This window comes from Lissotriton helveticus, chromosome 1_1 (genome assembly GCF_964261635.1).
Source record: "Lissotriton helveticus chromosome 1_1, aLisHel1.1, whole genome shotgun sequence".
Classification (NCBI taxonomy): domain Eukaryota; kingdom Metazoa; phylum Chordata; class Amphibia; order Caudata; family Salamandridae; genus Lissotriton; species Lissotriton helveticus.
The window spans coordinates 1921261868-1921288930 of record NC_136057.1 but is presented as its reverse complement, the minus strand read 5'-3'; the positions used below and the strand labels follow the sequence as shown (position 1 = coordinate 1921288930).

General features: G+C 47.0%; 1 protein-coding gene across 1 annotated transcript in view; it reads right to left on the bottom strand.

The window, feature by feature from the left end:
• LOC144754974 (uncharacterized) overlaps positions 1-27063 on the bottom strand; it is a 301793-nt gene that overhangs the window by 28049 nt on the left and 246681 nt on the right. Inside the window, exons 9-11 of the mRNA XM_078643356.1 lie at positions 26332-26370; positions 23784-23822; positions 893-931 (exon numbers count right to left, since the gene is read on the bottom strand). Coding sequence (XP_078499482.1) covers positions 893-931; positions 23784-23822; positions 26332-26370 — 117 coding nt within the window. The remainder of the gene's footprint in view (positions 1-892; positions 932-23783; positions 23823-26331; positions 26371-27063) is intronic.

Sequence of the window (27063 nt, the reverse complement as noted above, 5' to 3'; positions counted from 1 at the left end):
AACAGTCAAGAAACATGTTACACTTTAAGGTGTGAAAAACTTCCTCCTATTCATTCTGGATTCTCCTTTTGTAAAATGGCCAAAGAGATTCAAAGTTTTATTCCTGAAGACATTTATCTGAGACATTTACTTCTCAACCCATCAACAAATTTAGCAAACCAGCTATTGTGTCTGGGACCAACTTTGTCCAAACATTAAGAAACTGAGATTTCAATCACATCAGTTTAACCATATTCAGACTCCTAGTGAACCCAGGTTACGATAGACTGCTTCCAAATCATGACCTACTGTACATCGGTTTCATAAACATCTTCTAGTCAACCAGCATTTACCCCACCACATTTAATTAAAGGAAAGTAACCCTGTTCGTTAAAATAATGGAAATTGACCATTGCAAATATATCTTTCAATGGCAAAATCTATTAAAAGGGAAGTATCCACTGGAATTCAGGAACAGATTACCACAGACAGTGTCCTTGGCACCACTCGATCTTGATTGTGTCCCGAATATGCCTTTCAGCGCTGCAATCGTGCAACTCATGCCCCTGATGAACTTTCTTATACTGGCCCAGGTTTTTGGCATCTTACAGCACTGTTGCAAGGATTTGGAAATGTTCCTATGTGCCAGGCATAGATCCACTTACTATGCTACATACTAGGATTTGAAACTGTTCTTCTGAGCCAGTATCATACAAAACAAATTGTAGTGAACAGCTGCCACACTTTCTCTAAGCCAACATGACACACAGCACAATACAACAAGGGTCTGTCTCTGTTCCTATCAGCCAGTATCACAACCATACATAGCACAGTGCAGCAAGGATTTCACACTGTTACACACAGCAGGCATCCACAGATTTACAAGGTGCTCTTCTCACACAGGGGACTATACCTGATCCGTTGGGCACAGCGACTTCTCCAATCCCGGACTCTACAGAGAGATGAAAAGGAACAAGAACATCAATTTAATAAGATTGCATAAGGTTTACATTTTCATATCGCAATCCTTCAAAGGATTTGACCAGTAAAGCTAGACCTCTGTTTTCTTCTTGAAGGGCCATCCACTTTTAATATTGCAAGCAGTTGTGCAGAGCATTAAAATCGTTTTCCTGTATGCAAACATTTGAAAGAGTGCTTAGACCTTCATGGCAAGATTTTAGTTTATGTTTTTTGGTTACCATAATATTCTGTAGCAGACACATTACATCTTTGAGCTATCTGATCGTTCCTTCAACAAGAGGCAACGTTTTCCTCTATTTAACTTGGACAAAGCAAACAGCCCAACCAGGATGATCCATTGGAAGACTTGACTTGACTGTCCATTGATCTCCAATGCAATCTCTAAAAATCACTTAACACATTTCTACCTCCACAGTTACCAAAGGACACAGCATGAAAGTTTTAAAGCCGAGCCCTTCACCTACAATGCTTTTGTGAAATTTATGTGCACTGACTTCTGACCCTTGCTGTTTAGTATAAAAAAGCAAAAGCCACCAATTACTGGGAATCTGGCTTCAGACATTTTCCTTTCTGATCACCAATATCAGAATAAGTTTGGAGACATAAAAGTCACAACCATCTTGGAGACCTTGCTTCTGGTTCACACATACTGTAACAAACAATTTCAAAAGAGAGGTCAAACCACATCGAACAGCAAATGCAAAATACCAACAGTCAAGAAATCTGTTTCACTTTAAAATGCGAACTTCGGAAGGAGACGCGCCAGCGACCAAGATGGCCGCTTGAGCATCGGCTCCGCCGGCCGCCACATCCTGACCGCCTATCCGGCATATTTTCCTGTACCCCGTCCCCACTGTCTTGTGGGAGACCGTCACCTGAGTCACTAGGTGAAATTTGGGTTCGATTGAAGACTCCGGCGTCTGATTATCGTCGCCGGAAGAATTGGGGCCTACGACGTCGTGGGCCGGGACCCCGGGTGTGCCACTGTCCGGTGTGAAGTGCGACAACAACGGCTGCCGAGACCGGAAGTGGCCGGCTGGACCACCATTTGATGTGCCCGGGTGGCGATCGGAGCGTCCTCGCCCTCTCTGCAATACCCTACAGACAATCGCTGCAAGACCCTCTCCCGCTCGATAGAGGAGTGGTGGGTTTCTCCTGCATTTGCGGTCGAGATGGCGGCACGGGACCTCGACAGGAATCTTCCGAAGGCCCAGAGAGCGAACCGACAAGTCCAATCGAACCGAATCGATAAATATGCAGTCTCAAGGGGATCCCCGTCGGATGCGAAACGTTCCCCGATCGGGGGCCCAGATGGGGACTCGGTCGGTGATGACCCGACCATGAAAGAACTGATGGTGGCCATCAGAGGGGTTCAATCCTCTTTGGGGACGATAGACACGAAGTTGGACACGGTCACTATTGAGGTGGGTCTTGTCAGGGCCGACCTCACCAAAACTTCTGAGAAGGTCAAGGACCTGGAAATAAAGACGGGGAGCCTCATTGAGGATGTTTCGGAACTACAGAAGGTGGTGTCTGATCTCAAGGTGGCCCAAACTCAATTCGATCGGAAGCTCGATGAGTATGAAGGACGGGCACGCCGGAACAACGTCCGCATCCTTGGGGTTCCGGAGCGATCGGAGGGGGCCACCCCGGATCTTTTTGTCGAGGATCTCGTCCTGCAACACCTTAAGCCCAAGGGTCTCAGCAAGTTTTTTACCGTGGAGAGGGCCCATAGGGTGCCCGGTGGTCGCCCGAAAACGGGGGCGCTTCCACGTCCCATCATCGCCCGGGTCCTGAATTTCCGGGACAGGGACGCCATCTTACAGTCTGCGAGATCCTCGGGCCCGTTGGCCTACGAAAACGCTTCCTTGCTGCTCTTTCCTGATTTTACCCGGATGGTGCAGAGACAACGGCAGGGATTTGTGACTATAAAAAAGAGACTTCGAGATCAGGACATGAAGTACTCGATGATGTGCCCGGCCCGCCTACGAATAGAACATGGTGGCAAGACTTGGTTCTTTGACTCTCCGGAGGTGGCGGCGGACTGGCTGGATCGTCTCGGGGACCCTGGTCCCGAAGGCCATACTCAGACGGACGACGAGGAATGATGTACTGTTTGTTTGCAACAAACTGGTTGTCCAGGCAGCGTGCTTTTACCGTTAGTGTCGCAGAGGGACTGACGGGGGGTTTGTTGCTCTTTATCTTCCCCCCTCTGCAATTTATCATTTTTGTTTAATATTTTTTGTTTTGCGGGGGGGGTTTGGTTGGTCTGGGGTGGTGGGGGCTGGCGACCTGTTGTAAGGTCCTCCTCCGTTTTCTACTTTTAGATCCTAGTTAGTGGGGGTGACAGGCACACTGCGAGTTGGGGATGTGTACATGTTACATGCAGGGGTGCAGGGTGGGGGGAGTTTTGTACCGGGGTTGGGGGGGTCGGGATATTGTTTTGTTTGTGGTTTGTGACCGGTGTATGCAGTGGGATCCTTTGAAATGTACTCGCTTTTCCATGACTCATGGCTTCCTCTAGACAGGGCCTGGGATTTTCGGTCCTTAGTTGGAACGTCAATGGCCTGGGTGATAGGATAAAGCGCACTGCAGTGAATCAATTTATCAGACGGCGCTCACCAGATGTTGTCCTATTGCAGGAGACCCACTTGATGGGGAAACATTGTATGGCTCTGCACAGGGGTGGCTATAAGCTAGTAGCGCATGCTGGTTTTACTTCGGGCTCCACGGGGGTGGGCATCCTGGTTAAGAACTCATTCCCGTTCACTATCCAGTCTACTTGGTCTGACAATCGTGGGCGCTATATCGGTGTTTCTGGAGCTTGGGAGGGTAGAACGGTCTCGTTTCTCTCTGTCCATGTCCCCCCGTCCCTGCAGGCCGACACATTTTGTGACTTGGGTCGGGTATTTCTTGCTTTGCCTCTGGGCCTCATGGTAATCGGTGGCGATTTCAACGTGGTTATGGACGGTGAAATGGATAGACTCCCCTCCCGTGCGTTGTTGCCCTCCCGTAGGTGGCTGCCTGACTTTCTCTCGGTTTCAGGACTGGTTGATGGCTGGCGGTCACGACACCTGGGCGCGGTGGAATACACACACGCATCTGCGGCGCACCGTTCCCTCTCTCGTATTGACTTTGTATTGTTGCCGGCGGCACATGTGGCCACTGTTGGCGAAGTAGCGCATTTGGGGCGAGGGGTCTCAGATCACTCGCCAGTATGGCTGCGTTTGTGTGTAGGACGGGGGGACGCGGGTAGGATAGCTCCCATCCCCGCTTGGCGCTTGCGAGATCCGGTAGTGAAGAGGGAACTTGAGCGTGTAACTACCAGCTATTTCAGTGAGAACGAGGGCTCGGTCGCTTCCAGATGCTCCTTATGGGAGGCGTACAAGACAGTCGTCAGGGGGGAGGTTCTCTCCCTTGTCGCTGAGCAGAAAAGGAAGAGGAGGGCTGAGCTGGACAGGGTGGAGGCGGAGCTTTTGACATTGGAGACTGCTGTTTCCTCCGGGGGCGACCCGTGGGCGGACCATCGCCTCGGGTTGCTCCGGGATGAATACAAAACTTTAACTCGAGATACCGCTAGGGCGCAGCTAGATGTTACTCAAGATAGGAGTTACGAGCACGGCGACAGGGCCGGGAAACTGATCGCCTGGCTGGAAAAGGGCGACTGGGGCTCTAGGCTGGTCCCGGAGCTGCACATCGCTGGCTCAGGGGACTCGTCGGACCCCCAGCTGATTGTAGAGGAGTTTGCCCGCTATTATGCTGAGATTTACGCCTCCTCGGGTGCGTTTACTGAAGCGGATAACTCGGACATGTTGCGCGACATTATTATGCCGGTGTTGTCGGAGGATGATAGGAAGTATCTGGACTCTACACTCACTAACGACGAGGTGGCAATGGCTATTAGGGGAGTACACTCCGGTAGGGCCTCCGGACCCAACTGTCTCCCAATTGAATTGTTTAAACCTCATGCCGATAGATTAGCTCCGTATTTGAAAGATATGTTTACAGAGAGCTTGGAGTGTGGTCGGTTGCCATATGACCAGCGGATTGCCAATATAGTCGTTATACACAAGGAGGGTAAGCCACGGTTGGAATGCTCGTCGTATCGTCCAATCTCGCTGTTGAATGTGGAGCCCAAGGTGTTGGCAAAATTGCTCACCACGCGCCTCATGAAGGTTATTTCCTCTTTGGTTCATCCCGATCAATCTGGCTTTATGCCCAGAAGGAACACCGCTCTCAATCTTAGGCGTCTCCACGGTGTTTTGGCCAGCGCATCTTCTATTCATGAGCCTTCAATATTACTATCCCTGGACGCCACTATGGCTTTCGATCGTGTGGAATGGCCCTATCTTTTCGCGGTGTTGGCTAAGTTGGGTTTCGGCCCCGGCTTTATTGGCTGGGTCCGCCTCCTTTATTCTGCTCCCTTGTCGCAAGTCGTTGTGAACAATCACAAATCGGGTGATTTTTCTCCTGGGTGTGGCACCCGTCAGGGGTGCCCCCTTTTGCCGTTGTTGTTTGCGCTGGCCCTGGAGCCCCTTGCAGCCTGGGTGCGCTGGGATCGCTCCATAAAGGGATTGCGCTGGACCCCAGACTGGGAAGATAAGATTTTGCTTTATGCGGATGATATTCTGTTGTATCTGACCTCCCCCCGGGCTTCATTGATTGTGTTCATGGACGTCTTCGCCATTTTCAGCAGGTACTCCGGGTTTTTAATTAACTGGGCGAAGTCGGTTTTGTTCGTACTGAGCGGGGATCCGCCCTGGGTGCCCGAGAACTGTCCCGTGAGGGTGGAGTCGACTAGCTTTCGCTATTTGGGGATCCATATCTCATTGTACCCCACAGTGCGCCATCGCCTAAATTTGTTACCCCCCTTAGCAAGGCTCCGGGCGGACACGGCTCGGTGGAAGGCATTTCCTCTTTCCATGCTGGGTCGCGCCACTCTTTTCAAAATGATGGCCCTTCCGCGTTTTTTATATGTTCTTCAGAACTCTTTCGATCCTGTGTCCCCTTCGTATTTTCACGAGATTGAGTCTCTTCAGCGCGGACTTCTGTGGGAGGGAAGACCGCGCATAGCTCTTTCCAAATTGATGTTGCCATGGTATGATGGTGGAATCGGCTTGCCGAACATCCGGAAATATTATTGGGCATCACAGCTGGATCCCATTAACCATGCGATTTATGGATCCCCGTCTGACCCGGGTTACGCAATGGACCGTGGTCAGTTGCCGGGGGGTGACTTTACTCGAGTTTTGTACGCGCGGCGTGGCCGCTTTCCACTGAAGGGGCCCACCTTGTGCTCCATGAGAGTGTGGCACGAGGCCAATGCCGCCCTCTGATGGGCTGGACGCCTGACTTTATCCACGCCGCTGTGGAGCTCGGAAAAGCTTGGTATGCTCTGGAAGTCGAAGGGGTTTGATCGGTGGGACCTGATCGGCATTTCGCAGATTCGGGACATATGGGGCAAGGATAGGATTTTGACCTTTGAGGAGCTACAGGCCAAGTACCGACTGTGTGATACCGAGCGGTTTCGTTACATTCAGATTAGCCATGCACTGAATGCGGTGGTGCCTAGCGGGGGGACGCTTCCGGTGGCTTCCCCGCTGGAGGATCGCCTGCTCGACGGCCTCTTACCTGTTAAAGCGATCTCCCTCACATATCGTAAATTGATCAACCATTCGGATGACCCGCTGGTGCGCCTTCGCGAGCAGTGGGTCGCCGATGGTCTTGTCTTAGATGACGAGGATTGGAGGGAAGCGGTGGCGTCCCCCAAGGAGGTGGCAATTCCAATGAGGCTCCGTTTGATTCAACTTCGGATCTTGCATCGCTCTTATGTGACGGGTCTGGGCCTGCAGAGGATGGGTCTAACTGACTCGCCCGCTTGTGGCAGGGGGTGTGGGCTGCCGGGGTCATTCATGCACATTATCTGGGAGTGCCAGGAGGTTCAGGAGTTCTGGCACCGCATACATGCAAAGATGCGTGAAGTGTGGGAGCAGCGAGTTGACTCCGAGGCACGGCGATGTTTGCTGAATGTGTGGGAACCCACGGACCTTTCCACTCATGGCAAGGTGTGGGTGACTCTGGCGTGTGCAATTGCCAAACGCAACATTGCGCAGCTTTGGGACGCGGCACAGGCACCCAGGGTTGGGAAATGGATGGAAGATCTTGACTGGTGTATGTTTCGTGAAAAGTCTGTGTATGTTTCTAGGGGGCGACCCCGAAAATGGGTCAAGATTTGGAGTGCATGGAATGCCTATCGTGGAGATATTTGTGAACCCCCCGAACTGGAACCGTTGGCTGTGGACCTGGAGAGTTCTTAGGCCTGTTTTTCTACTAATTGTCAAGCACTGTGGAACGCCTTGGAGTCAATGATGGAACTTTGCAATTGTGGTCTCTGCATTTCGGTCACTGTTGTATGTGTTTTGTTTTTCAATGCAAAGAATTTCAACAAAAAAAAACATCTTTTGATTAGCTTAATGCCTCTGCCCTACCTTACTCTTGCAGTTTAGTTCTAAGCTTCTGTATTTGGCAGCAGTTGTGTTTTGTTTGCATTTATTATGACAGAAACCCAGCACACCTTTGTGTTCAGGAGTGGGGCTCATAAACAAAAATGTAGTGTTATCAGAGTCTGAACATGTCTATCTGTGTAATAATTAGCTTCCATTAATTCAAGAAGTAAATCCATTGGGCTATCCCAAACCAAGGGATTTGAATGCTAATCCTAAATTCCTGCTGTTGTGCCAGTGGGCTGCATTACCTACCTATTTTTGTCCTGGAGGTGTTTTCAGAAAATAATTGAAATATTGGCAGCAATGCCATGCCTATTACCAACCAGGTCATTACGGAACAATCTGTGCGATCCTTATTACATAGTCATTTTAACTCCCTTTTCATCATCTGTTGTGGTCTTCCTAGGCTATATAGAAAATTGAAGTGTTTAATCTTTTCACCTAATAATATAATTCATGCAAACTATATGCAATGAATTTATGTGTTATGTGTGACATTCTAATGGAATGTAGTGCTTCCTGTAAAAAGAAAGAGTAATATGTATCTATTTTTCAAAAATCATTGGTAAATTAATAAATATGTGTGACTAAAAAAAAAAAAATGCGAACTTCCTTCTTTCATTGTAAAGGTAGCTCTGCTGGGTAAATCTGGGGTATACAGAGTATTCCTGCTTCCATCCATATCCTGCAGGGAGGCCACCTCTGAACCCCCCTAGTGACTGTTCCTGCACAAAGCCGGCTTGCAGCTGGCGGTACTGGCTTGCTGGTGTACTGCAATCCAGCAGCTGCTTCGCTGGCATCTCTGAGGTAACTGCAAGTGGAATGGGGCACCACTGCTGAGATCAGGCGACTGAGGATGGAGCACATGGTCATCCGGTGTGAGCATTGAGGGGCATGAGGAATCGAGTTGGGTCCCGGGCCCGGCCCCGGTCCCTGCGGATGTATGTCAATACAACGCATACTTTTACAACGCATGCCATTACAACGAAACTTTAACAACGCAACATCCATTACAATGCATTCCATTACAACGCATGCCATTACAACGCATCTTACAAAACTACCATTACAACGCATTCCATTACAACGCATACTACCATTACAACGCATACCATTACAACGCATACCATTACATAGCATATATGGTAAGTATTGGATAGTGTAGGGGTAAAATTTACTATTCTAACTCCAGGGGGTGCAACAGTAGGGTAAGTGTTGGATACTGTAGGGGTAAAAATTACTATTCTAACTCCAGGGGGTGCAACAGTAGGGTAAGTGTTGGATAGTGCAGGGGTAAAATTTACTATTCTAACTCCAGGGGGTGCAACAGTAGGGTAAGTGTTGGATAGTAATGTTATGTGTTGTAATGGTATGCGTTGTAATGACTGCGTTGTAATGACATGCGTTGTAGTGGTATGCGTTGTAGTGTCATGCGTTGTAATGGTTGCGTTGTAATGGCATGCGTTGTAATGGATGTTGCGTTGTAAAAGTTTTGTTGTAATGGTAGTGCGTTGTAAAAGTTGCGTTGTAAAGGTTGTTTCCCGTCCCTGCTGGCGTGCCGCTGGCTTAGCTGCGACTGTGTTGCTGCCACTGACTGATGGGCTGCGCTGACCTGGGCCCTCCCCTCTGGAATTGAGTAAAAAGCTCTGCTCTGTCGGTGCTGCTGCCCAGATGCTGCTTCCCTGGGAGCCGGAGGAATGGAGGACATCACATCTGGCCTGGCGGTTGGAGCTGGGTCTAGCTCCCCTCCGTGGCATGTATGACGCCCCTCCCCCCTTTGGCCCTCGCATCAACAACCATTGCGGTTGCATGGAACCTGCTGCTGCAGAACGGTCAGCGGCCCTGAACTGAAGCATCCAAGAGTGTTGATGGTGTACAGCCCCCCCCAGTGCAGCCTCCATACCCCACTGGGTACCCAGACAGGTGGAGCAGCCAGAAACCTACCGCTGTTGCCTTCCCCACATAGCATGGGAAGCTGCAGATGCATCATCCACTTGTGGTAGATACCGGGGGTTTTGGCGCTGCACCCTTTAGACTCATGCAACTGGCCCATGTGCCAAACAGGGGCCCTGAATGTTGGGGGGAACACTGATACAACGATCTCACTGACCCTCTTGCCCTAACCAGGTACTTTGCCTGCTTGCCCAAGCCAAAGGTTAATAGCTGCAAGTGCGCACTTCGCTGCAGAGTGGGGACATTTTACAAAGCTCGCTAGACTGAAGTGGCTAACCTGACTTGCCAATCAACTCACTGTGCTCCAAGCCAAAATGCAGTGACACAAGTGCCCGATCTGTGCCGGTGACTGTGGCACGCTCCAAGGAGGCCCTCAGTGAGGTGGGGCCACCTCCGCCCGGAGAGGATGCCTCGGCTGCACGTGCTGCAGCACTTTGGCAGACTTCCAAAACACTACCAAGCAGGCCCATCCCATGTGCTTTCTATCCCTTGAGTATGCACTGGATCCATGGGGACATCCCCTCATGATAAGCCACCTCCGATTGAGCGCCATCACCCCACCCGCGAAGATGTCTGGCAGGGTGTTACCATGGTCGGCCAGACAGAGACTGTAGGTGCCTGTGATCACCCCTCGTCACTACAAGAGAAGTTGGATGTGGTACTGCATGCAGTGGAGAGGACCTGCACAACATTATGAACATTTGCGTCACCTTAGAGAGCAAGATCAACAGCATAGCAATGGACCTTAATCTGCTGCACGCTGATCATCGTAAACCAGAAGACAAAGTGCGCACGGCAGAGTGAACCATTGCTGAACTCCAGTTGGCATTCAAAGAACTGGTATTCTAAGTCCAGCTGCTGACGGATTTTGTCAACACCCTTGAGGCCAGGGCTGAAGATGCGTAGAGCCGCTCACGCAGAAACAACGTGCGCATGGTGAGTCTCCTGGAAAGTATCAAAGGATGTAACCCTGTCAAATATTTGGGCAAATTGCCGTGTAACCTGCTTCTGCCTGATTCCCTTATGCAGTTCTTCTCTGTAGAAGGTGTGCATTGTATCCCGACAAGGAAGCCTCCACCTGGCTCCAGCCCCAGTCTGATACTAATTCGCCAACTCCATTACAGTGACAGGGACATCATCCGACATGAAACCAGTAAACTTAACTGTGGTTGATAACTCCCGCATCATGCATTTCCTGAAGTACACAATAACAGTGCAACGCCACAGGGCCTCCTTCCCATGCTGCCAGAGCGGAATCTGGAGCTGAGGGACAGCAAGCGATGAGACAGCCTCCTAGGAATGTGGCAGTCCTGGACCTGGAACATATTTTACAGTGAAGAAGACATGCCCTCCATTCTGAAGTAGCAACCAGCGATGTCCGACCTGACACCAGCCCCAATAAAATATCCGTGAGGTCTTCGAGCGAGGATGGTTACTCCACTGTTTGGCCTGCAGATTATGATGCCTTGGCAACATCAGAAGTCACTCCACAGACAACCGATGGCATTATTAGACCTAACCCTACCAGCACATTATACCCTCATAGCAGTCAACTATGTCTGACCACAGGACATTACATATTTTTGTTGGTTGTCTGTCATTCCACTTTTCAATAAGCAATCCCTACGATATTACCAGCTCATGCGACAAGTGCACACGCTGCACACAATCACTCTTCAACACATCTTACACTGGCTCCAACACATATGCCTACACTACATTGGGTATACATCCCTTAGCCCCTGCACCTCCTACCAGTAAAACCCTTGGTCTCAGACTTTACTGATGTATCCCCAAAGCAAAACCAAAGGGGATGATGGACGGAGTGTTGAACATTGCAAGCACTCACCCCCAGTCAACTGATCTGGGTTTAATCCATCATCATTCTTTAGCTTTCTCCGCCACCCCAGTTCTTCAGACATGGCCATATGCAAATCAGTCTGACCCTGTGCCTCGTGGGAACAGTCCAGCCCGAACTGCCAAGCCATGTCTTCCCTGGACCAGAAAGAGGCATCCTGGGACTGGTTTCTAGCTAATCAGCCGTCATTAGCCAGGCTATCTTGAATCCAGTGGAAAAGTGAGCAATGGATCCATGTCTGGGCATACCCTGCCAACTTAGGGCAAACAAAGCAAATGGCTATGTCTGAACTGGGGTGGCGGAGTGAGCTAAAGAATGATGATGGTTTAAACCCAGATCAGTTGACTGGGGGTGAGTGCTTGCAATGTTCAACACTCTGTCCATCATCCGCTTTGGTTTTGCTTTACTGATGTAGCCTGCATATGTTTTTCAATAAGTTTGGGCAGGTAAATCTATTGTTTGTCTGTCACACTAGAATTAAATGGTTGTACCTCATTTTCCCCCCACTTGGCATTACCTCCATGCCCTATCAAAGTCCACCCCAGCACTTGCCACTGTGACTCTTCACCGCAATCACAAGCTTGGTCCCTAGCAATATTCAAGACAGCAACCCTCCCCCTGTACTCACACTTCCGATATGACACATACAACTTTCATAGAAAACACAAGAAGATGATGGACGGAGCGATGACACTTTTCAGACACTCACCCTCTTTTAACGATCTGGGTTGAATCCATCATCATTCTTTAGCCCCCTTCGCCACCCCAGTTCAGACCAAGGTATATGCAAATCATTCTTGACCCTGTGATTCAACCTACTTTCATAACCTGTAACATGAGGGGTATTCACACCAACTCTCACCGGTATGCCCTCTATCCGTATCTGAAGCGCTGCTCCACGCAGGTGGCCTTGCTTCAGGACACTCATTTAATACTTACTGAAGCGTATAAACTTCAGTGTTGCTGGCATCCCCATCTCCACTGAGGACATGGTAGCAGGTAGTGAAGGCTGCTATGTCCTTGTCAAGGGCAGCATCGATGGTAAACACATTCTGATTGGTAGCATATATACTCCTAACACAGAGCAATCCCTGTTCCTCGAGCGGCTGTCGGCAACACTCTCTTGCTGGGGTGGAATTAAACAGTTATTAGGTGTGGACTTCACACTGACTTTGAAAGATCCTCCCCTCCACTACTCAGCACCCCGGCCACTTCCAACATGTAAGCGTTAAGCGACTGACTTCAGCAATGGCACATAGTAGGCATTTGGCAACAGAGCAATGCTGAAACGTGTACTTTTTTCCCCTCTCTGCATCACCTCCACGTTAGGCCTGATTGATTAATTGGCACGGAATCCCTACTGACCTCTGTAAGACATGCAGACTACTTGGACCGCACCCATTCAGATCATAACCCGCAGAGCCTACAGCTTACATGAGACAATCGCCCTCCTCCCGTTCCGTCATGGCGCTTGCAGCCAGTGGCGGTTGATGACCCCCCCCCATTCCACACCTAACTACATGCCACTATTAAAGAATATTTAACCCGTTACGTCACAGTGGGCTTGTGCGTTGTACGGTCGGGGGTCATCCAAAACACGCCCACTCATTAATTCCCCAGCACCACGGTGGAATTTGCACCATGGTCAAGGAGTTAAAGCACAATCATGGGTCAGCAACATCAAGGCTGGTTGAGTGGGACACATTCAAAGTCACAGGCAGGGGCCACTGTCTGGGGGCGACTTGGAGTGTCCAACAACAGCTTGATGCCGATATATCTCACATAGAACGAACCCCCTGGCAACACGAGACAGACGTAGTATGAAACACTGGCAGCTCTTGCTGCCTGATAGCATCACAACATGAACATGTCTCTCTCCTGGAGTGGTTGCATTGCATGTGCTACGAGGTCCAATCTGCCATACACATGTCACTGCTGACAAATCTAGCATGCTGTTGACATGGCTAATAAGGTCGGACCAGCCTGACACCCCATTGTGGAACTGAAATCCGCTACTGGCGACATACTCTGCACGCAACAAGACATACACCAAGAACTAACCCAACACTATGCCTTCTTCAGCATGATTCTCCTGCCCTGTCTTACACCCATCCAAAACACAAAACTAGATGATCTACTTACACTATTTGAAATACAGGAGGCGATCAAAGCTTTAGCCAGAGACCAGGCACCTGGTCCAGATGGCCTGCCTTTTGATTTTTACAAGGCATATACAGCACTTCTTGCATCTCAGTTGCTGAGAACAGGCTCCGGAAGCCTCTTGCCTTCCCACTACCCTGAGCAAATCGCTGCTGATACCCCTCTCTAAGCCACAAAAAGACCTTTACCTTTTACAGAGCGGGCCTCTAGAATCCTGAGCACGGTCCAGGTGAGGTGAGGCCCAGTCTCCGGTCAAGCTGGGTGAGAACTCAAAAGTTTTTAACATTTATATATATTCCACTTTTTTAACCTAACAAGGAAAAGAACGCTCATGATCTATTTACTTAACCTAATTTTATTGGATTTGTTGTAGATGCCGTCTGCATTCCTTGATGCGGAGGATTAGTATACTACAGGTTGTATTCATTTCAACCTCTTTTGCGTTATTTCATTTATGATTAACAGCAAGTATTTTGTCTCACGTTTTTGATTAGCACTATATTTTCGCTGGGTAGGATCATCACGTGCGTATGCAGTAGCAATTTTTGAGAGCAGAGGCCCTGAATAAAGCCTAGGGATTACCTGCCCGATTGGCTGAAACATGGTGGCCCTTTTTTGGCAGCTATTTGTTTAAACTGCCTTTTGCACTGTTCTGTTTTTAATTAGGGGATGTGTCTACACCTAAATAAAATGTTCTCTATTTTGGGCCACATCACCCTATTTTAACTCACCACATATTTTTGTGTTCTGCACTGCACTTTATTCTTTCGGTGGTCAACTACTTAGTTGTTCATTGTGTCTTTCAAAGTGAATGTGGGTAAGATCCAGCCCATTACCATGGGAATGGTGTTCTCTATGATCAAGAGACATAGCACTTCTTTAGCTGGTTGACCAAATGATAATACTGATCACAATGAGAAGTTGATGGCTATCCAGATATACGTGGTTGGATCTTACTACATATCACTGTAGCGTTCTTCTCCTGTTGTGAGTTCTTCATTTTTTGGCTTATTTATGACTTGAGTGGGGTCATATTGCCAGGAATTGCACGCGAAAAAAAAGTCATGAAGAACCAATGGATATTGGCTGTATTCCAAGCTCTGTACTGTACACGGCAGAATTCGGACATAGTTTTCACGTAAGTGTAACCATACAGGGAAAACAGCTGAGGGCCCTGCTCGATTCTAGTTGTCATCAGTCTGTGGTCCAACACTCAGTGCTCTTGCCTAAAACAAAACTGACAGGAGAAACCGTACCGATTAGGTGTGTGTATGGTGACATCTGTGTCGATCCCCTAGTAATACTCCCCATATCCTTACCCGACGGACAAACCCTAGAAGCCTAGCTTGGCGTTGTACCCTCTCTTCCAGAGCAAATGATCATAGGTCTGGATAATCCATAATTTCTTCTTATGTTAAAAGATAAACTGCAGTTCCTAAAACCCCAAAAACAGCCACACCTCTCCCTCCTAACCCAGGCCCCCTGGATTACAGAGGATTTCGGTACACACAAAGAAATGATTCGACCCTTCAACCAGCATGGGACCATACCTATCAGACAAACCTTCAGGACAACCCCCCTATACTTTGTTTCAGATCAAGAACAACCTACTGTATAGAGTCGGAAGACAGGGAGAAGAACCACAGTTGGTGGTACCTCAGGCCTTCCAGGATCAGGCAGGTTCTCTTCTTCGCATATTTGCATCTATTGGCAGGTCACAGGGGAGCACAAAAGACCATGCAGATGCGGCCACACCACTTCTACTGGCCAGGGATATTTTCTCATGTTACCCGTTTCTGTCAAGAGTGCGAAGTGTGCCAGAAGAAAAACCTGTATAAACCCCAGGCGGTCCCTTTGCAACCCCTCCCAGTTGTAGGTAATCCGGTTGAAAGGATTGGCATAGATTTCATTGGTCCTCTGCCACGAACCAAGAAAGGCCATCTATAAGCCTTGGTCGTGGTGGACTACGCCACACTATATCCAGAGGCCTTTCTCTTTACGTACACCCACAACTCAGAACATCACCGAAAAATTGCTGGAACTGTTTTCCCGATCGTGAACAGACTGCGGTAGGGGTGTGTGAGGACGAAGGACAGACCACAGAAAAGGATACACAAAGAGCAGAACACTTCCCCGCTCACCTTTCTCCTTGTCCCCTTCTTTATTTTCAGGATGTGCGAATGGGGCACTGGCCCTTTAATCTTGCCTTGTTTCGCGTCACGTGACTGAGTCAGGTGACTGCTTCGACGTCAAAAATGACGAAACCGAGGAAGACGGTCGTTCGTTTGGCGGACTGAAGAGGGAAAACCAAGGACCCAAGAAGGAGGACTACAGCGTTCAGACCTTCGTCGTCATGCTGCAGCTGAGAGAGGGAAGGAGCATTACGGTGGGCACAGAACCCATACGGGACGCAGGAGCCCGATGCCTGGGAGCCGAAGGAGGAAGCACAGACGGGACGCACAGATGTAACCCCATCCGGCAATACAAGCAAGCTAACCATGGCACAGCAGGGTTGTGGCTGGACAAGGTACGGGGACGCCTTGGGGCAGTGTGGTGCCGTACGGGGGAGGGTGAAAGCAACAGCGAGGGCAGTGTATGCGGGGTGATTATATAAACCGCTGCCCTACGTGTAGAGTGCCTCCTGCTATCACCACAATCCCCTCACTGGTGACGGTCTTGGGTGCTTACTCCTGACACTTCCCCCTCCATACAGTATTTAAACAACCCGACATTACCCTGACTGGGTGATTCTTTTTTTCCCTTTTCCCTCTTCCCTCTCCCTACTCTACCACATTGCAACGAGATATCCAATCACACCCACAAGAAGAAGAAGACGTTGAAAACCCTTTCCCAGGAGTCTAAAGGACAGTGAAGAGACAAACTGGCCTACAACCCCCACAAATCCTTGTTTCAGTGAACTAAATAAAAACAGCCTTTACTATACCTGCACATTTGTGTCCTGGTCTGCTTCTCCACTGTGTTACACCCCAGTCATCGCAGGTGGGAAGAGTCACTGGCCCACCCCTGCACTAACAGGGAACTGGAAACGCTGCTGCGGGCCCAGTTCATGTTCCCCGCAATGCCAAATTTCACCTATACAATACTACATAGAGCACAGGGCATACCTCACCCCTGCTAAAATAAACCGATACTTCCAGTGAGTAGTTGCTGACTGCCAGCGTCGGATTGGTAACACGGGCACTCGGGCAATACCGGAGAGGCTGGTGTCCAGTCCCAGCTGTGGACTGCTTTTTTGAGCAGTCTGAGGGCGATTTGGCGGTTTCTGGGTTGCTCGGATGCTGCCAGCGGCCCAGTGGGTGCCTGAGTTGCCTTTCTGGGGGCAGATGGGCCTCAATTACTTCCCTTTTATCAAAGGGCAGAGGTGTCACTCCCTTTATCACACTGGGGCCAGCCCATTAACACATGCATATTGAGCGGGGGCAGGGGGCCGGAGGAAAAGTGGTCACACGTGTATTCCAGTTTGTTTCACCAGTGTAAACGAATCTGTGCATTTTCTTTCCCCCCCCCTCTTTTTTTGTTAGAAAACTTCGCTGAAGCAGTGTTTTGCAAGGCAATATGCAAATGTGGGCCCCTTTTTTTTCAGCGTGCCCGGGCCAATTTCTAATTCCAATCCAACCCTGCTGACTGCCCCCATTGTTCACAGACGCCGACCTTTTGCTCATGTTCTTCCTGGACAGGACGTTTGGAGATGCACACCGGGGAGGTGTGCATTCTCTGTCTCTAATGCAAGACTAAGAAGCATAGGTCATATCGAGCTTTCTCAACTTAAGTCTAATAACAGCTGAGCGCCTCATCACTCATAGATAGAAGGCGCAGGAGCCCCCAGTGCTCGCAGCTGGGATGCAGTCCCTTCTGGCCTGGGCTCAAGCAAAGAGCATCGCCCAGCATTGAGAAGCAATATTGAACTCTGCAAATACCCTATAGTGTCCAACTGGGATGGTATTCTAGCAGATTTGTGGACTACTGTTCAGTTTACCCCAAGATTCAGATACAAACATGCCATTAGATCAGCTTGATGACACAGTGCACTGAACACCACGCCAGCTGCTGGGACTTTATGGTTTGTACACCAAATGCCCTACACATGGTTCCAAGCTACTGCCTGGTTACAGTGCTTCTATGCACACACCAATACACTGTTTAATATGTGTGAAATGGCTTTACTGTCTGAAGAGTGGGGACGGGTGGAGGGAATGTTGAGGTTTTTATTGTTGATGTTAACTGTTCTTTTTTTACTCAGTTAACCTATTTATTGCTAGATACACAACTGACCTCATTGATGCAAAATGTTGGTTGCAGCACATAATTCGCCCAAAATCTTATAGCTCTCATTGTCAGCGGGGTAAGCGATACGATTTTCAAATCTTTTGATGAATCTGACAGTGGATGAATGCAATACAAGGTAGATCATGCTATTGCACACAGTACCACTGTTACCATGTTTACTGAGCCAATTGTTATACCAACAATGCTAACCATGTATACCACCTGTAAAATAAACTTCAATAAACAGATTTAAACAAAATAAATCATAAGGAAGTTTGTTTTGAAATTACCCAAGACTCAACACCTCCACCCCTTGTGTTCAACCAATGCATAAATATACTAGGAGAGGCAACTGCCTTTACAACAGCACCATACACCAGTGTGCCAAAGACATCTAACTAACTAATGCCATCAAGTCCCCTGAACCTGTTCTCAAACTCAATATCTGCTGTAAATACCAAGCAGACAAATTAAATACCCAATCATTGAAAAAATACAGTGTATACAAATGAGAGGCATAACTGCTCTTAGAATAAAGAAACTCAATTTACTCACTAGCATTTACCCAAAGCCAAGAAGGTTTCTGTCATAGTCCATATTCCGCAGAGTCATGAAAGTGCTCAACCTCCACTGAATGGATCACTGCCAAACGTTCCTTTTTTGCACCAATATATTAACACTTGCTCTAGATCACATTGCTTCCATCATCAGGGTCCCCTACTTGTCCACAACTGAGGAAAGGGCCTTTCCCTTCCTGATGACTTGCCTCAATGACTAAAATCCCAGCTCTCTGAATGTAACAAAGCTAGCACCATCTAAAACATCAAGATCCCATGACCCTGCTCCAAATTCAGCAAACCAAAAGATAGAGAACCAAAAGTTAAAGTCCTTTCCTTGCGAAGAGTCTCTGAATTTAATGCAAACAATACCAACTGTCCACCCTCTTCTCCACCTTTGAGGTTCAACCAAAACTCTTCCTGTTCAGCTGGTTCATGTTCCTCGAAATAACATTCACCCACAACCAGCCAACAGAGGACTTTGACCATACTAATAATTAGTAACAAACCCATCCTTGTCTACACAGGAGTCTTCAAAGCATCTTCATTTAGGAATCGAGACAATAAACACTGTTTAACTTTGTTCAGAAATGACTTGACCAAAGACAAACCATGTAATGCCCTTGATAACGGGCAACCTAATCCTCCTCTAAATCAGCAAATATGGAGTGAACTGGAGGGCAGAAATGAGGGTGATATGCTTCGAAAGGAAAACAGTGAGAAAGGAAGAAACTAGAGGTGAGAGCTGTCCTGCAACAGTGAGCTAAAAAGACAGCAAGGGTAGCGACGTCAACGAAAGAGACACTCGTTACAATGAAGACTGTGCAGCGTGGTATTCAGCTGCTACGTAATGCGTAGTGGTGGCGGAAAATTCTTATGCAAGTTAGAAAATATAATCTTGCAGCACCAGTGCCACTGCTATGCCTTAGATTATTAAAATGAGTGCCCAAGAGAGTCCCTAAAAGGGTGTATTGCTTGTCTATCGATCTCTTGTGCACAGTTATGATTACTGCTGCACTTTTTAGGTTAAAAACTAACAAAGCATGTACAACCCATACTTAAATACTGCAAATAGCTAGGGGCGGGTAGAACTCAGAGTTTCTCGCCCTGGAATTCCATGAGTTACATGAAAACTCTGTGAGATTTGAGGAAGTTCCTCGAATGAGTGCAAATAAGCAGGCCACGCTGATTTTTAGCATCAGGAGCTTGTCCGAGTGGAACAAAAAGCGTGAACTTCAATTTGCTTCTCAAATTGGCTGCCGCTCAAGTAGATTTTCTAGTCGAAGTTTCTCATTGCGAATGGCAGCGACCGACTGTGACCGCCGACGTTGGGAAAATATTGCTGGGTGTCCTCTTAGCACTCGAAAATTGGACCACGGGACATCAATTTTTAATCGTGCTTGCCCACTTACCGTTAGAGAGCTGCGCACAGAAAAAACTCCACCACGCTGCGGTTGGCGGAATTTGGACAGAACTCCGCAGTAGTAGTGTAACACGGAGTATTTATCATCCACTCCTAGAAATAATAATTGCATAAAGCATTTTGAAGCTATTTTTTGAGCTGGACGTGGTGTAATATTATTAGTCAGCGACATGAAGCACAGCATGTCACATTACAGATATGTCCATCTATCTATAAATCCGTAGATTTTTGGGAAAGGAAGTGGAAAATTCCCAAGACACTGATAACTCTCAGCTTTATGTAAACATGACGCCACTAAACAAAAGTTCTTTGATATACCACTTGAGACTCAATTGTAAAATTGTGTTGGTGAAACTGTCTGAGATGACTTTGGGAGTCATCATGCACAAGCATGCATTATTTAGTGCCTCAGTTTAATTTGAAGAAAAAAGCAATATTACTATCTCTATTGTTATTCTACGTCCTGGTTAGACAGAACATTATGCTACTCAAATTGAAATGTGGGTGTATTCCACGCTTAAAACATGGCGAATCGTTTGTCGGTAATAATTTGAATATTTCACCACAAAAGGATTTTGAACAGAGATCTTTTTGAAAATTAGCAATGTGACTGGTGTTGAATTGCCCTTTGATGCCTTTTTATTAATGCTGGGATTTACAGATGAAGAGGTGATAAGCAATCGTCGTCGTCCCAATTTTATCATTCTAGTGTCTTTGAGTGTTTAAGATGTGAAACTCAATCTCCAGAGACATCTACCTTTTATAATGGAATTGCAAAACTGCAGTAGATTAAAAAACAATCCTACTATGAGTAGGATTTCATATATTCTTGTTTTGCTCTTCACTAGTAATAAGCGAAACCGACTTGTGAAAGAAAAGCCGGTGAATCAAACCCTAAAGGAGGAGATACGCTTTTGAAAAAAAGACAACAGCTGGAGAAATTTTAATATGTTAGGGACACGGGTAGAGACCCCTAATTGACATATTACCTGTACAAACCAACCCAACACCGTGGTTCATTGAATAAGAAAGTGGCTTGATCTGAAATGCTTGGCTGTCTCTAATTTGTTGCTTCAGTGTACACCTTAAAATTTCTTTTTTATTTTCCCCAGTTAGAAAATATAATCTTGCAGCACCAGTGCCACTACTATGCCTTAGAATATTAAATTGGGTGCCCAAGAGAGTCCCTAAAAAGGTGTATTGCCTGTCTATCATTCTCTCGTGCACAGTTATAGATTCACGTACATTGCCTTCTATAGGTGAAAGCAGGATTATGAATTCCCCATTGACATTTAGTGCACTTTATCAAGTTCTATTACTAAGTAAACTTTATTCTCCCTTGACCTTTGTTGCACATTAGATATTTCTGTGGAAGAATGGAGTACATGGACATCCTCCATTAACTGTAAGTGTAAATATCAGATGTCTATGAGAGAAAGAGGCAAACAGCATTTCTTCATTCACCTGCATTGGCTAAAACGTAGCTGAAGGACAAAAATACATTGTGATTTTCCCTTAACTTTGGTAGTCACATCCTGCACCACTGATCTCTAGCATAAGAAAAAGACCAAGAGACCAATGTTCTGAATCAGCCAGTCTCTTTACAGGCAGAAGATCAGGGCGGTGTGCAGGGAGGAGACCTTCATGTGTTCCGGTGGTAAAGCGGCAGGCCTAACAAAAGGCCTCAAGTTCATGTTTTCAGCCATGGTAGGTAACAGAGTACTATTCTGAGAGGGTGATGAACACTTCAATTTGAACTAGGGTGAAAAGGGGGGGGATAAAGAGGGATTGCAGTCTTCTAAGCTCCAGCTACCAGAAACTGTGATGTAAATCGACATTCAAAAATGCAAATCTTATATTATTGTGCAGTTTGTGAGCCCCTCTACCCCCACTCACTCCTTCGCTCACTTAGACTCTGACTATAACCCTCAAGCGATGATGGCTTACTTTACTTCTGTTCACCGTCTTCCTCCATATTGCATACCACCCACACACACACACTACAGTGCAGCAGGGAGCTGGTACTCTTTTCTGAACCAGCATCATGTACACCCAGCAGTGCATGGAGAAGCACGGGTCTTCATACCATGAGTCATGCAATCAAATAGTACAGTGCAGCAAAGAGTTGCTACTATTACTCTGTGACCATATCACACCCACAAACAGCACAGTACAATGTGAAGTGTGTGTGGCTGTCTATGCTAGGATCATACTATCAAACAGTATAGTGCAGGCATGGGCTGCCACTGTTCTACAGACCCTCAAAAACCCATGCACATCATAGGGAAATAAGTTCCTTTGAGGAAAAACACCCATACAAAACTCAGCGCAGCCAGTATCTATCAACAGTGAAGCATAAACTGGTACTGTTCCTCTACACCAGTATCAAACTAACGCTTAAAATCAGCTGGTGGTTTCTGGCAGAGTCTCATTGGTATTTTTGGAGACCACCACCTATTTTTCCACATCAAATATTTCCAGAGAGTAGGAAAGGGGAAAACACATAGAAAGAAAGACTGAAAAACAGTCACCAAGGGAGAAAGCAGGAAGCTGCAAGAGTGAGATAAAGGGGCAGGGAGTGTCTGGCATTGGATTTAAGAGACCTGTGGTGGATTTAGGACTTCACAGCCTTCTCACTCTGCATGCTGACATTTAATAATGCTGGCCATGGGCATCTGAGAAGTGCTTGGACACTGGCACTTATTATTTTACAAATTAGGCACTGTATCAGGTGAACACAGTATACAGTCCAGTATGGTGCTGTTATCTTTTTATTGAATAGTTATCATACACAACAAACTGTGGTAAAGAGCTGTCACTGCTCCTCTGAACCAAATCAGACACAAATAATTGGACCACGGAGCTGTCGATGTTCATCTGAGCCAGCATCACACACAACATTGAGATGTCACTGTTCATCTAAGCCCGCATTACACACAACACAGTGCAGCAAGCAGCTATCACTGTTTATCTGACCTGTTTCTGTTCATCGAAGATGGCATCACACACAACACAGTGCTGCAAGGAGCTAGCACAGTTAATCTGAGACACTATCAGGGGTGTCTCCTCCGCTATTGCGGAGGAGCGTCACCCTACTGCTGAAATGAAGCAGACAGAAGAAAACTAAAATGACAATAAAGCTATTTTATTGTCATTTTATTTTTAATTCCAGTCTGCCAAGTCTAGGTTGTGGCATGGCAAAACCGCAGTGCCACAAAGCAGATGAATGAGGAGTGGTATGCACTAAATGTGCGTATGTCGGTTTGGGTGGCTGTCCATGATTGGCCAAATCAACACACGCAATTGGATATCCCCAGGCTGTTCCTGGAGATATCCTAGTGCTCAGGGGCCCAAGCTCCTGTCCCTGCTAAAGCATATAACCGGCCTGCACCTCTCCGCCCATGCTGGGAGTAATAGCATGAGAGAAGCGTTGGCATTGGGTGAGGTGTGGGAGCCTGTGCTCCTAGGGATTGCCGTGTCTGGATGGGGGCAGAGGAGCAGCGAGGCACATAGAAGGAGCAGAAGATCATGGTGGCCGGCAGAAAGCGGTAAGTTTTAATTTTTATTATTACTATTTTTCTGCCCCGCCCCCCACCTTGGATTGACAGCAGCCGCCGCTGGTCAGTTTCACACACAACTCTGTGTATCAAAGGAATTGTTTTTGTTGCTCTGAGCAAGCATCACTCACAACATTGGGTGGGCAGCAATGAGCTACTGGTGGTCTTCTCAGCTAGTATTACAGAGAACACACTGCTGCAAGGAGTTGGCACAGCTCCTCTGATCCAGGCATTGACCCAATTACTATAATACATACTACGATTTGTCTATGCACTTCTGAGTGGGTATCACACTAAACAAATTGCAGCAAGCAGCTGCTTCTGTTCCTCTGAGCCACTATGACATGTAGCACCATGCAGCAGGGGGCTCTCTCTGTTCCTCTATGCCAGTATGACACACAGCACAATGCAGCAAAGAGCTGTCTCTGTTCTTACCACCCAGTATCACAACCAAACATAGCACAGTGCATCAAGTATTTCAAACTGCTCCTCAGAGATAGCTTCTCACACATGGGACAATACCTGATGCCTCGGGAAATGCTGCTCCTCAGATTCTGGTCTCTACAGAGAGATGAAAAGTAAGAACACCAATTTAGAAAGATTGCATAAGGTTTAACTGTTCATGCTGTAATCCTTCAAAAGACTTGACCAGTAAAGCAATATGACACACAACACAATTCAGCAAGGAACTGTCTCCGTTCCTATCAGCCAGTGTCACAAGCAGACATAGCACAGAGCAGCAAGGATGTTAAACTGTTCCTCAGAGCAGGTATCCACAGATTTACAGGGTGCTCTTCTCACACATGGGACTATACCTGGCCAATTGAGCAAAGCAACTTCTCTCATCCTGGTCTCTATAGAGTGATGAAAAGGAACAATGACACCAATTTAGAAAGATTGCGTAAGGTTGAAATGTTCATATTGTAATCTTTCAAAAGACTTGGCCAGTAAAGCTAGACCTCAGTTTTCCTCTCGAAGGGCCATCCACTTTTAATATTGCAAGCAGTTTGGCAGAGCGTTAAACCCCAATTCTTTTACGTACAAAATGAAAGAGTGCTCAGTTCTACGTGGCAAGATTCTAGTTTGTGTTTTTAAGGTTAACATATTATTCTGTAGCAGACGCATTACATCTTTGAGGTATCTGATCAGCCTTGCAAAAGGAGGCAATGTTTTCCTCAAGTTAACTTGGACAAACCATTCATCCGAACTAGGATGACTAATGGAAGAATCGAATCCTCTATCCACTGACCTCCAATACACTCTCCAAAAATTGCTGAACACATTTCTACCTCCACCCATACTAAAGGACACAGCATGGACAAGGATATCTTAAAGTAGGGTCTTTGCCTGCAAGAAAATCCTCTGCACTGACTTTTGACCCTTGCTGTTTAGGGTAAAGAAAAAAACACATCAATTACTGGGAACCTGGCTACAGACATTTCCCTTTCTGATCATCTAAATTAGAATAAGTTTGAAGACAAAAAGTGGTACCCATCTTGGAGACCTTTCATGTGTTGTATTATAACGTCGATTGAGTTGAGCGTTAGCAAAAGACATCGAGTTTTGACCGTTATCTTGACATTTGGCGGCATCCATTTTGTATTCATGGCAGCCATTTTGTCTGCCACACGCTGCCTCGTGTCGACCATGTGCGTTGTCCTATCTCTCTGCTCATGGCCTTTGAATCTGCCCGGCAACAGTCTAATAATAGCATCTCTGTGTTTTGCCACTGACCGTTAGGGTCCACATCTGCTAATGGTTAGCCCTAGATTGGAATGTGTTAGCCGAGACCCCACGAATGTTAACTCCTCCCACTGATCGATTCTGCTTCTCGATATTACCTTGTATGGACATAAAATGTGCTTTTGTGCTTTGTACCGCCTTCTTTTGAGCCCCTGTGTGGGTATAAATAAACCATGTGTCCGGTAGCCCTTTGTGCTACTTCTCATAGTGCCGAAGGGTAGTGTCTGAACTTCAGCACCACTTCATGAGGTGTAATAAATTCTATGTTTTGCAATTCCAGTTTCCGTGCCAACTTTTTCCTTTGGGTCTGAGGACTTCGTGCGCAGAAGGGCGAACCCCTTGCACTAGCGGGCCAGGCTGAGGCCTGCAAGACACATGTACTTCACACACTGCAACAAACAAATTCAAAACCCAGGCCAAACTACATAGCACAGTAAATGCAAAATACCACCAGTAACGAAACGTGTTACACTTTAAGGTGTGAGCAACTTCCTCTCACTCCCTCTGGATCCGCTAATTTAAAATGATCAAACAGATTCACAATTTTAAAGCTATTTACTTCTCAACCTATCAACTAATTTACCAAACCAGCTATTGCGTCTGAGATCAAATTTATCCAAACATTTAGAAAATATGATTTCAATCACATCACTTTAACCAGACTCAGACTCCTACTGAACCCAGGTTGGGATAGACTGCTTCCAAATCATGATCTGCTGTACATCAGTTTCATAAACATCTTCTCAACCAGCATTTACTCCATCGCATTCAAGTAAAGGCAAGTAACCCTGTTCTTTAAAATAATGGAAATTCACCATTACAAATCTCTTTCAAGGGCAAACTCCATGAAAAGGGCAGTATCCCCTGGAATTCAGGGATCAGATTACCATGGACAGTGCCCTTGGCACCACTCAATTTTGATTGTGTCACAAATATGCCTTTCAGCGCTGCTATAACGCAACTAATACCCCTCATGAGGAATAATTACATTTCTTATAATGGCCAAGGCTTTTGGCATCTTACAACACTGCTGCAAGAAGTTGGCACTGTTCCTCTGATCCAGGGATAGACGCACTTACTATGTTGCATACTAGGATTTTTGACTGTTCTTCTGAGATGGTATCTCACACAACAAATTGCAGCGAGTAGCTGCCACTGTTCCTCTAATCCAATATGACACACAACACAATGCATCAAGGAGCTGTCTCTGTTCCTATCAGCCAGTATCACAACCATACACAGCACAGTGTAGCAAGGATTTCACACTGTTCCGCAGAGCAGGCATTCAGAAATTTACAAGGAGCTCTTCTCACACATGGGACTATACCTGGCCAATTGAGCATAGCGACTTCTTTCATCTTGGACTCTATGGAGAGATGAAAAGGAACAAGAACACCAATTTAGGAAGATTGCATAAGGTTGAAATGTTCATACTGTAATCCTTCAAAAGACTTGGTTAGTAAAGCCATACCTCAGTTTTCCTCTTGAAGGGCCATCCACTTTTAAGTTGTAGTAGCTGTGCAGTGCGTTAAAACCCATTTCTTGTATGCAAACATTTGAAAGAGTGCGTAGACCTTCAAGGCAAGTTTCTAGTTTGTGTTTTTCAGGTTAACATAATATTCTGAAGCAGACACATTAAATCAATGAGTCATCTCATCGGTCCTTCAAAAAGAGGCAACTTTTTCTGAAATGTAACTTGGACAAAGCATACATTCCAACCAAGATGAAAAATGGAAGACTTGACTTGACTGTCCATTGACCTCCAATGCACTCTCTAAAAACCACTCTCATGCTCTCAGCACTTGTGAACACCATTCGTGAACTTCAATTCTAGAGGGCGCAAGAGAGCAGAGCTGAGCAGCGTGAGTTCAGAGGCACTCAGCAGACGGGAGGAAGGAGCACGGGAGCAGCGCGGCGTGGTGGCCGCAGAACCGCAGAAACCGCAAAATTCCGAAGAGGCGGCGGCGGCGGCGTTTCGTCGCGGCAGACCCGCGACCTACAACACCAGAGGGGCAGCGGTCATAAGCGGCACAAGCGGCGCCGGCACCGGCACAAAAGG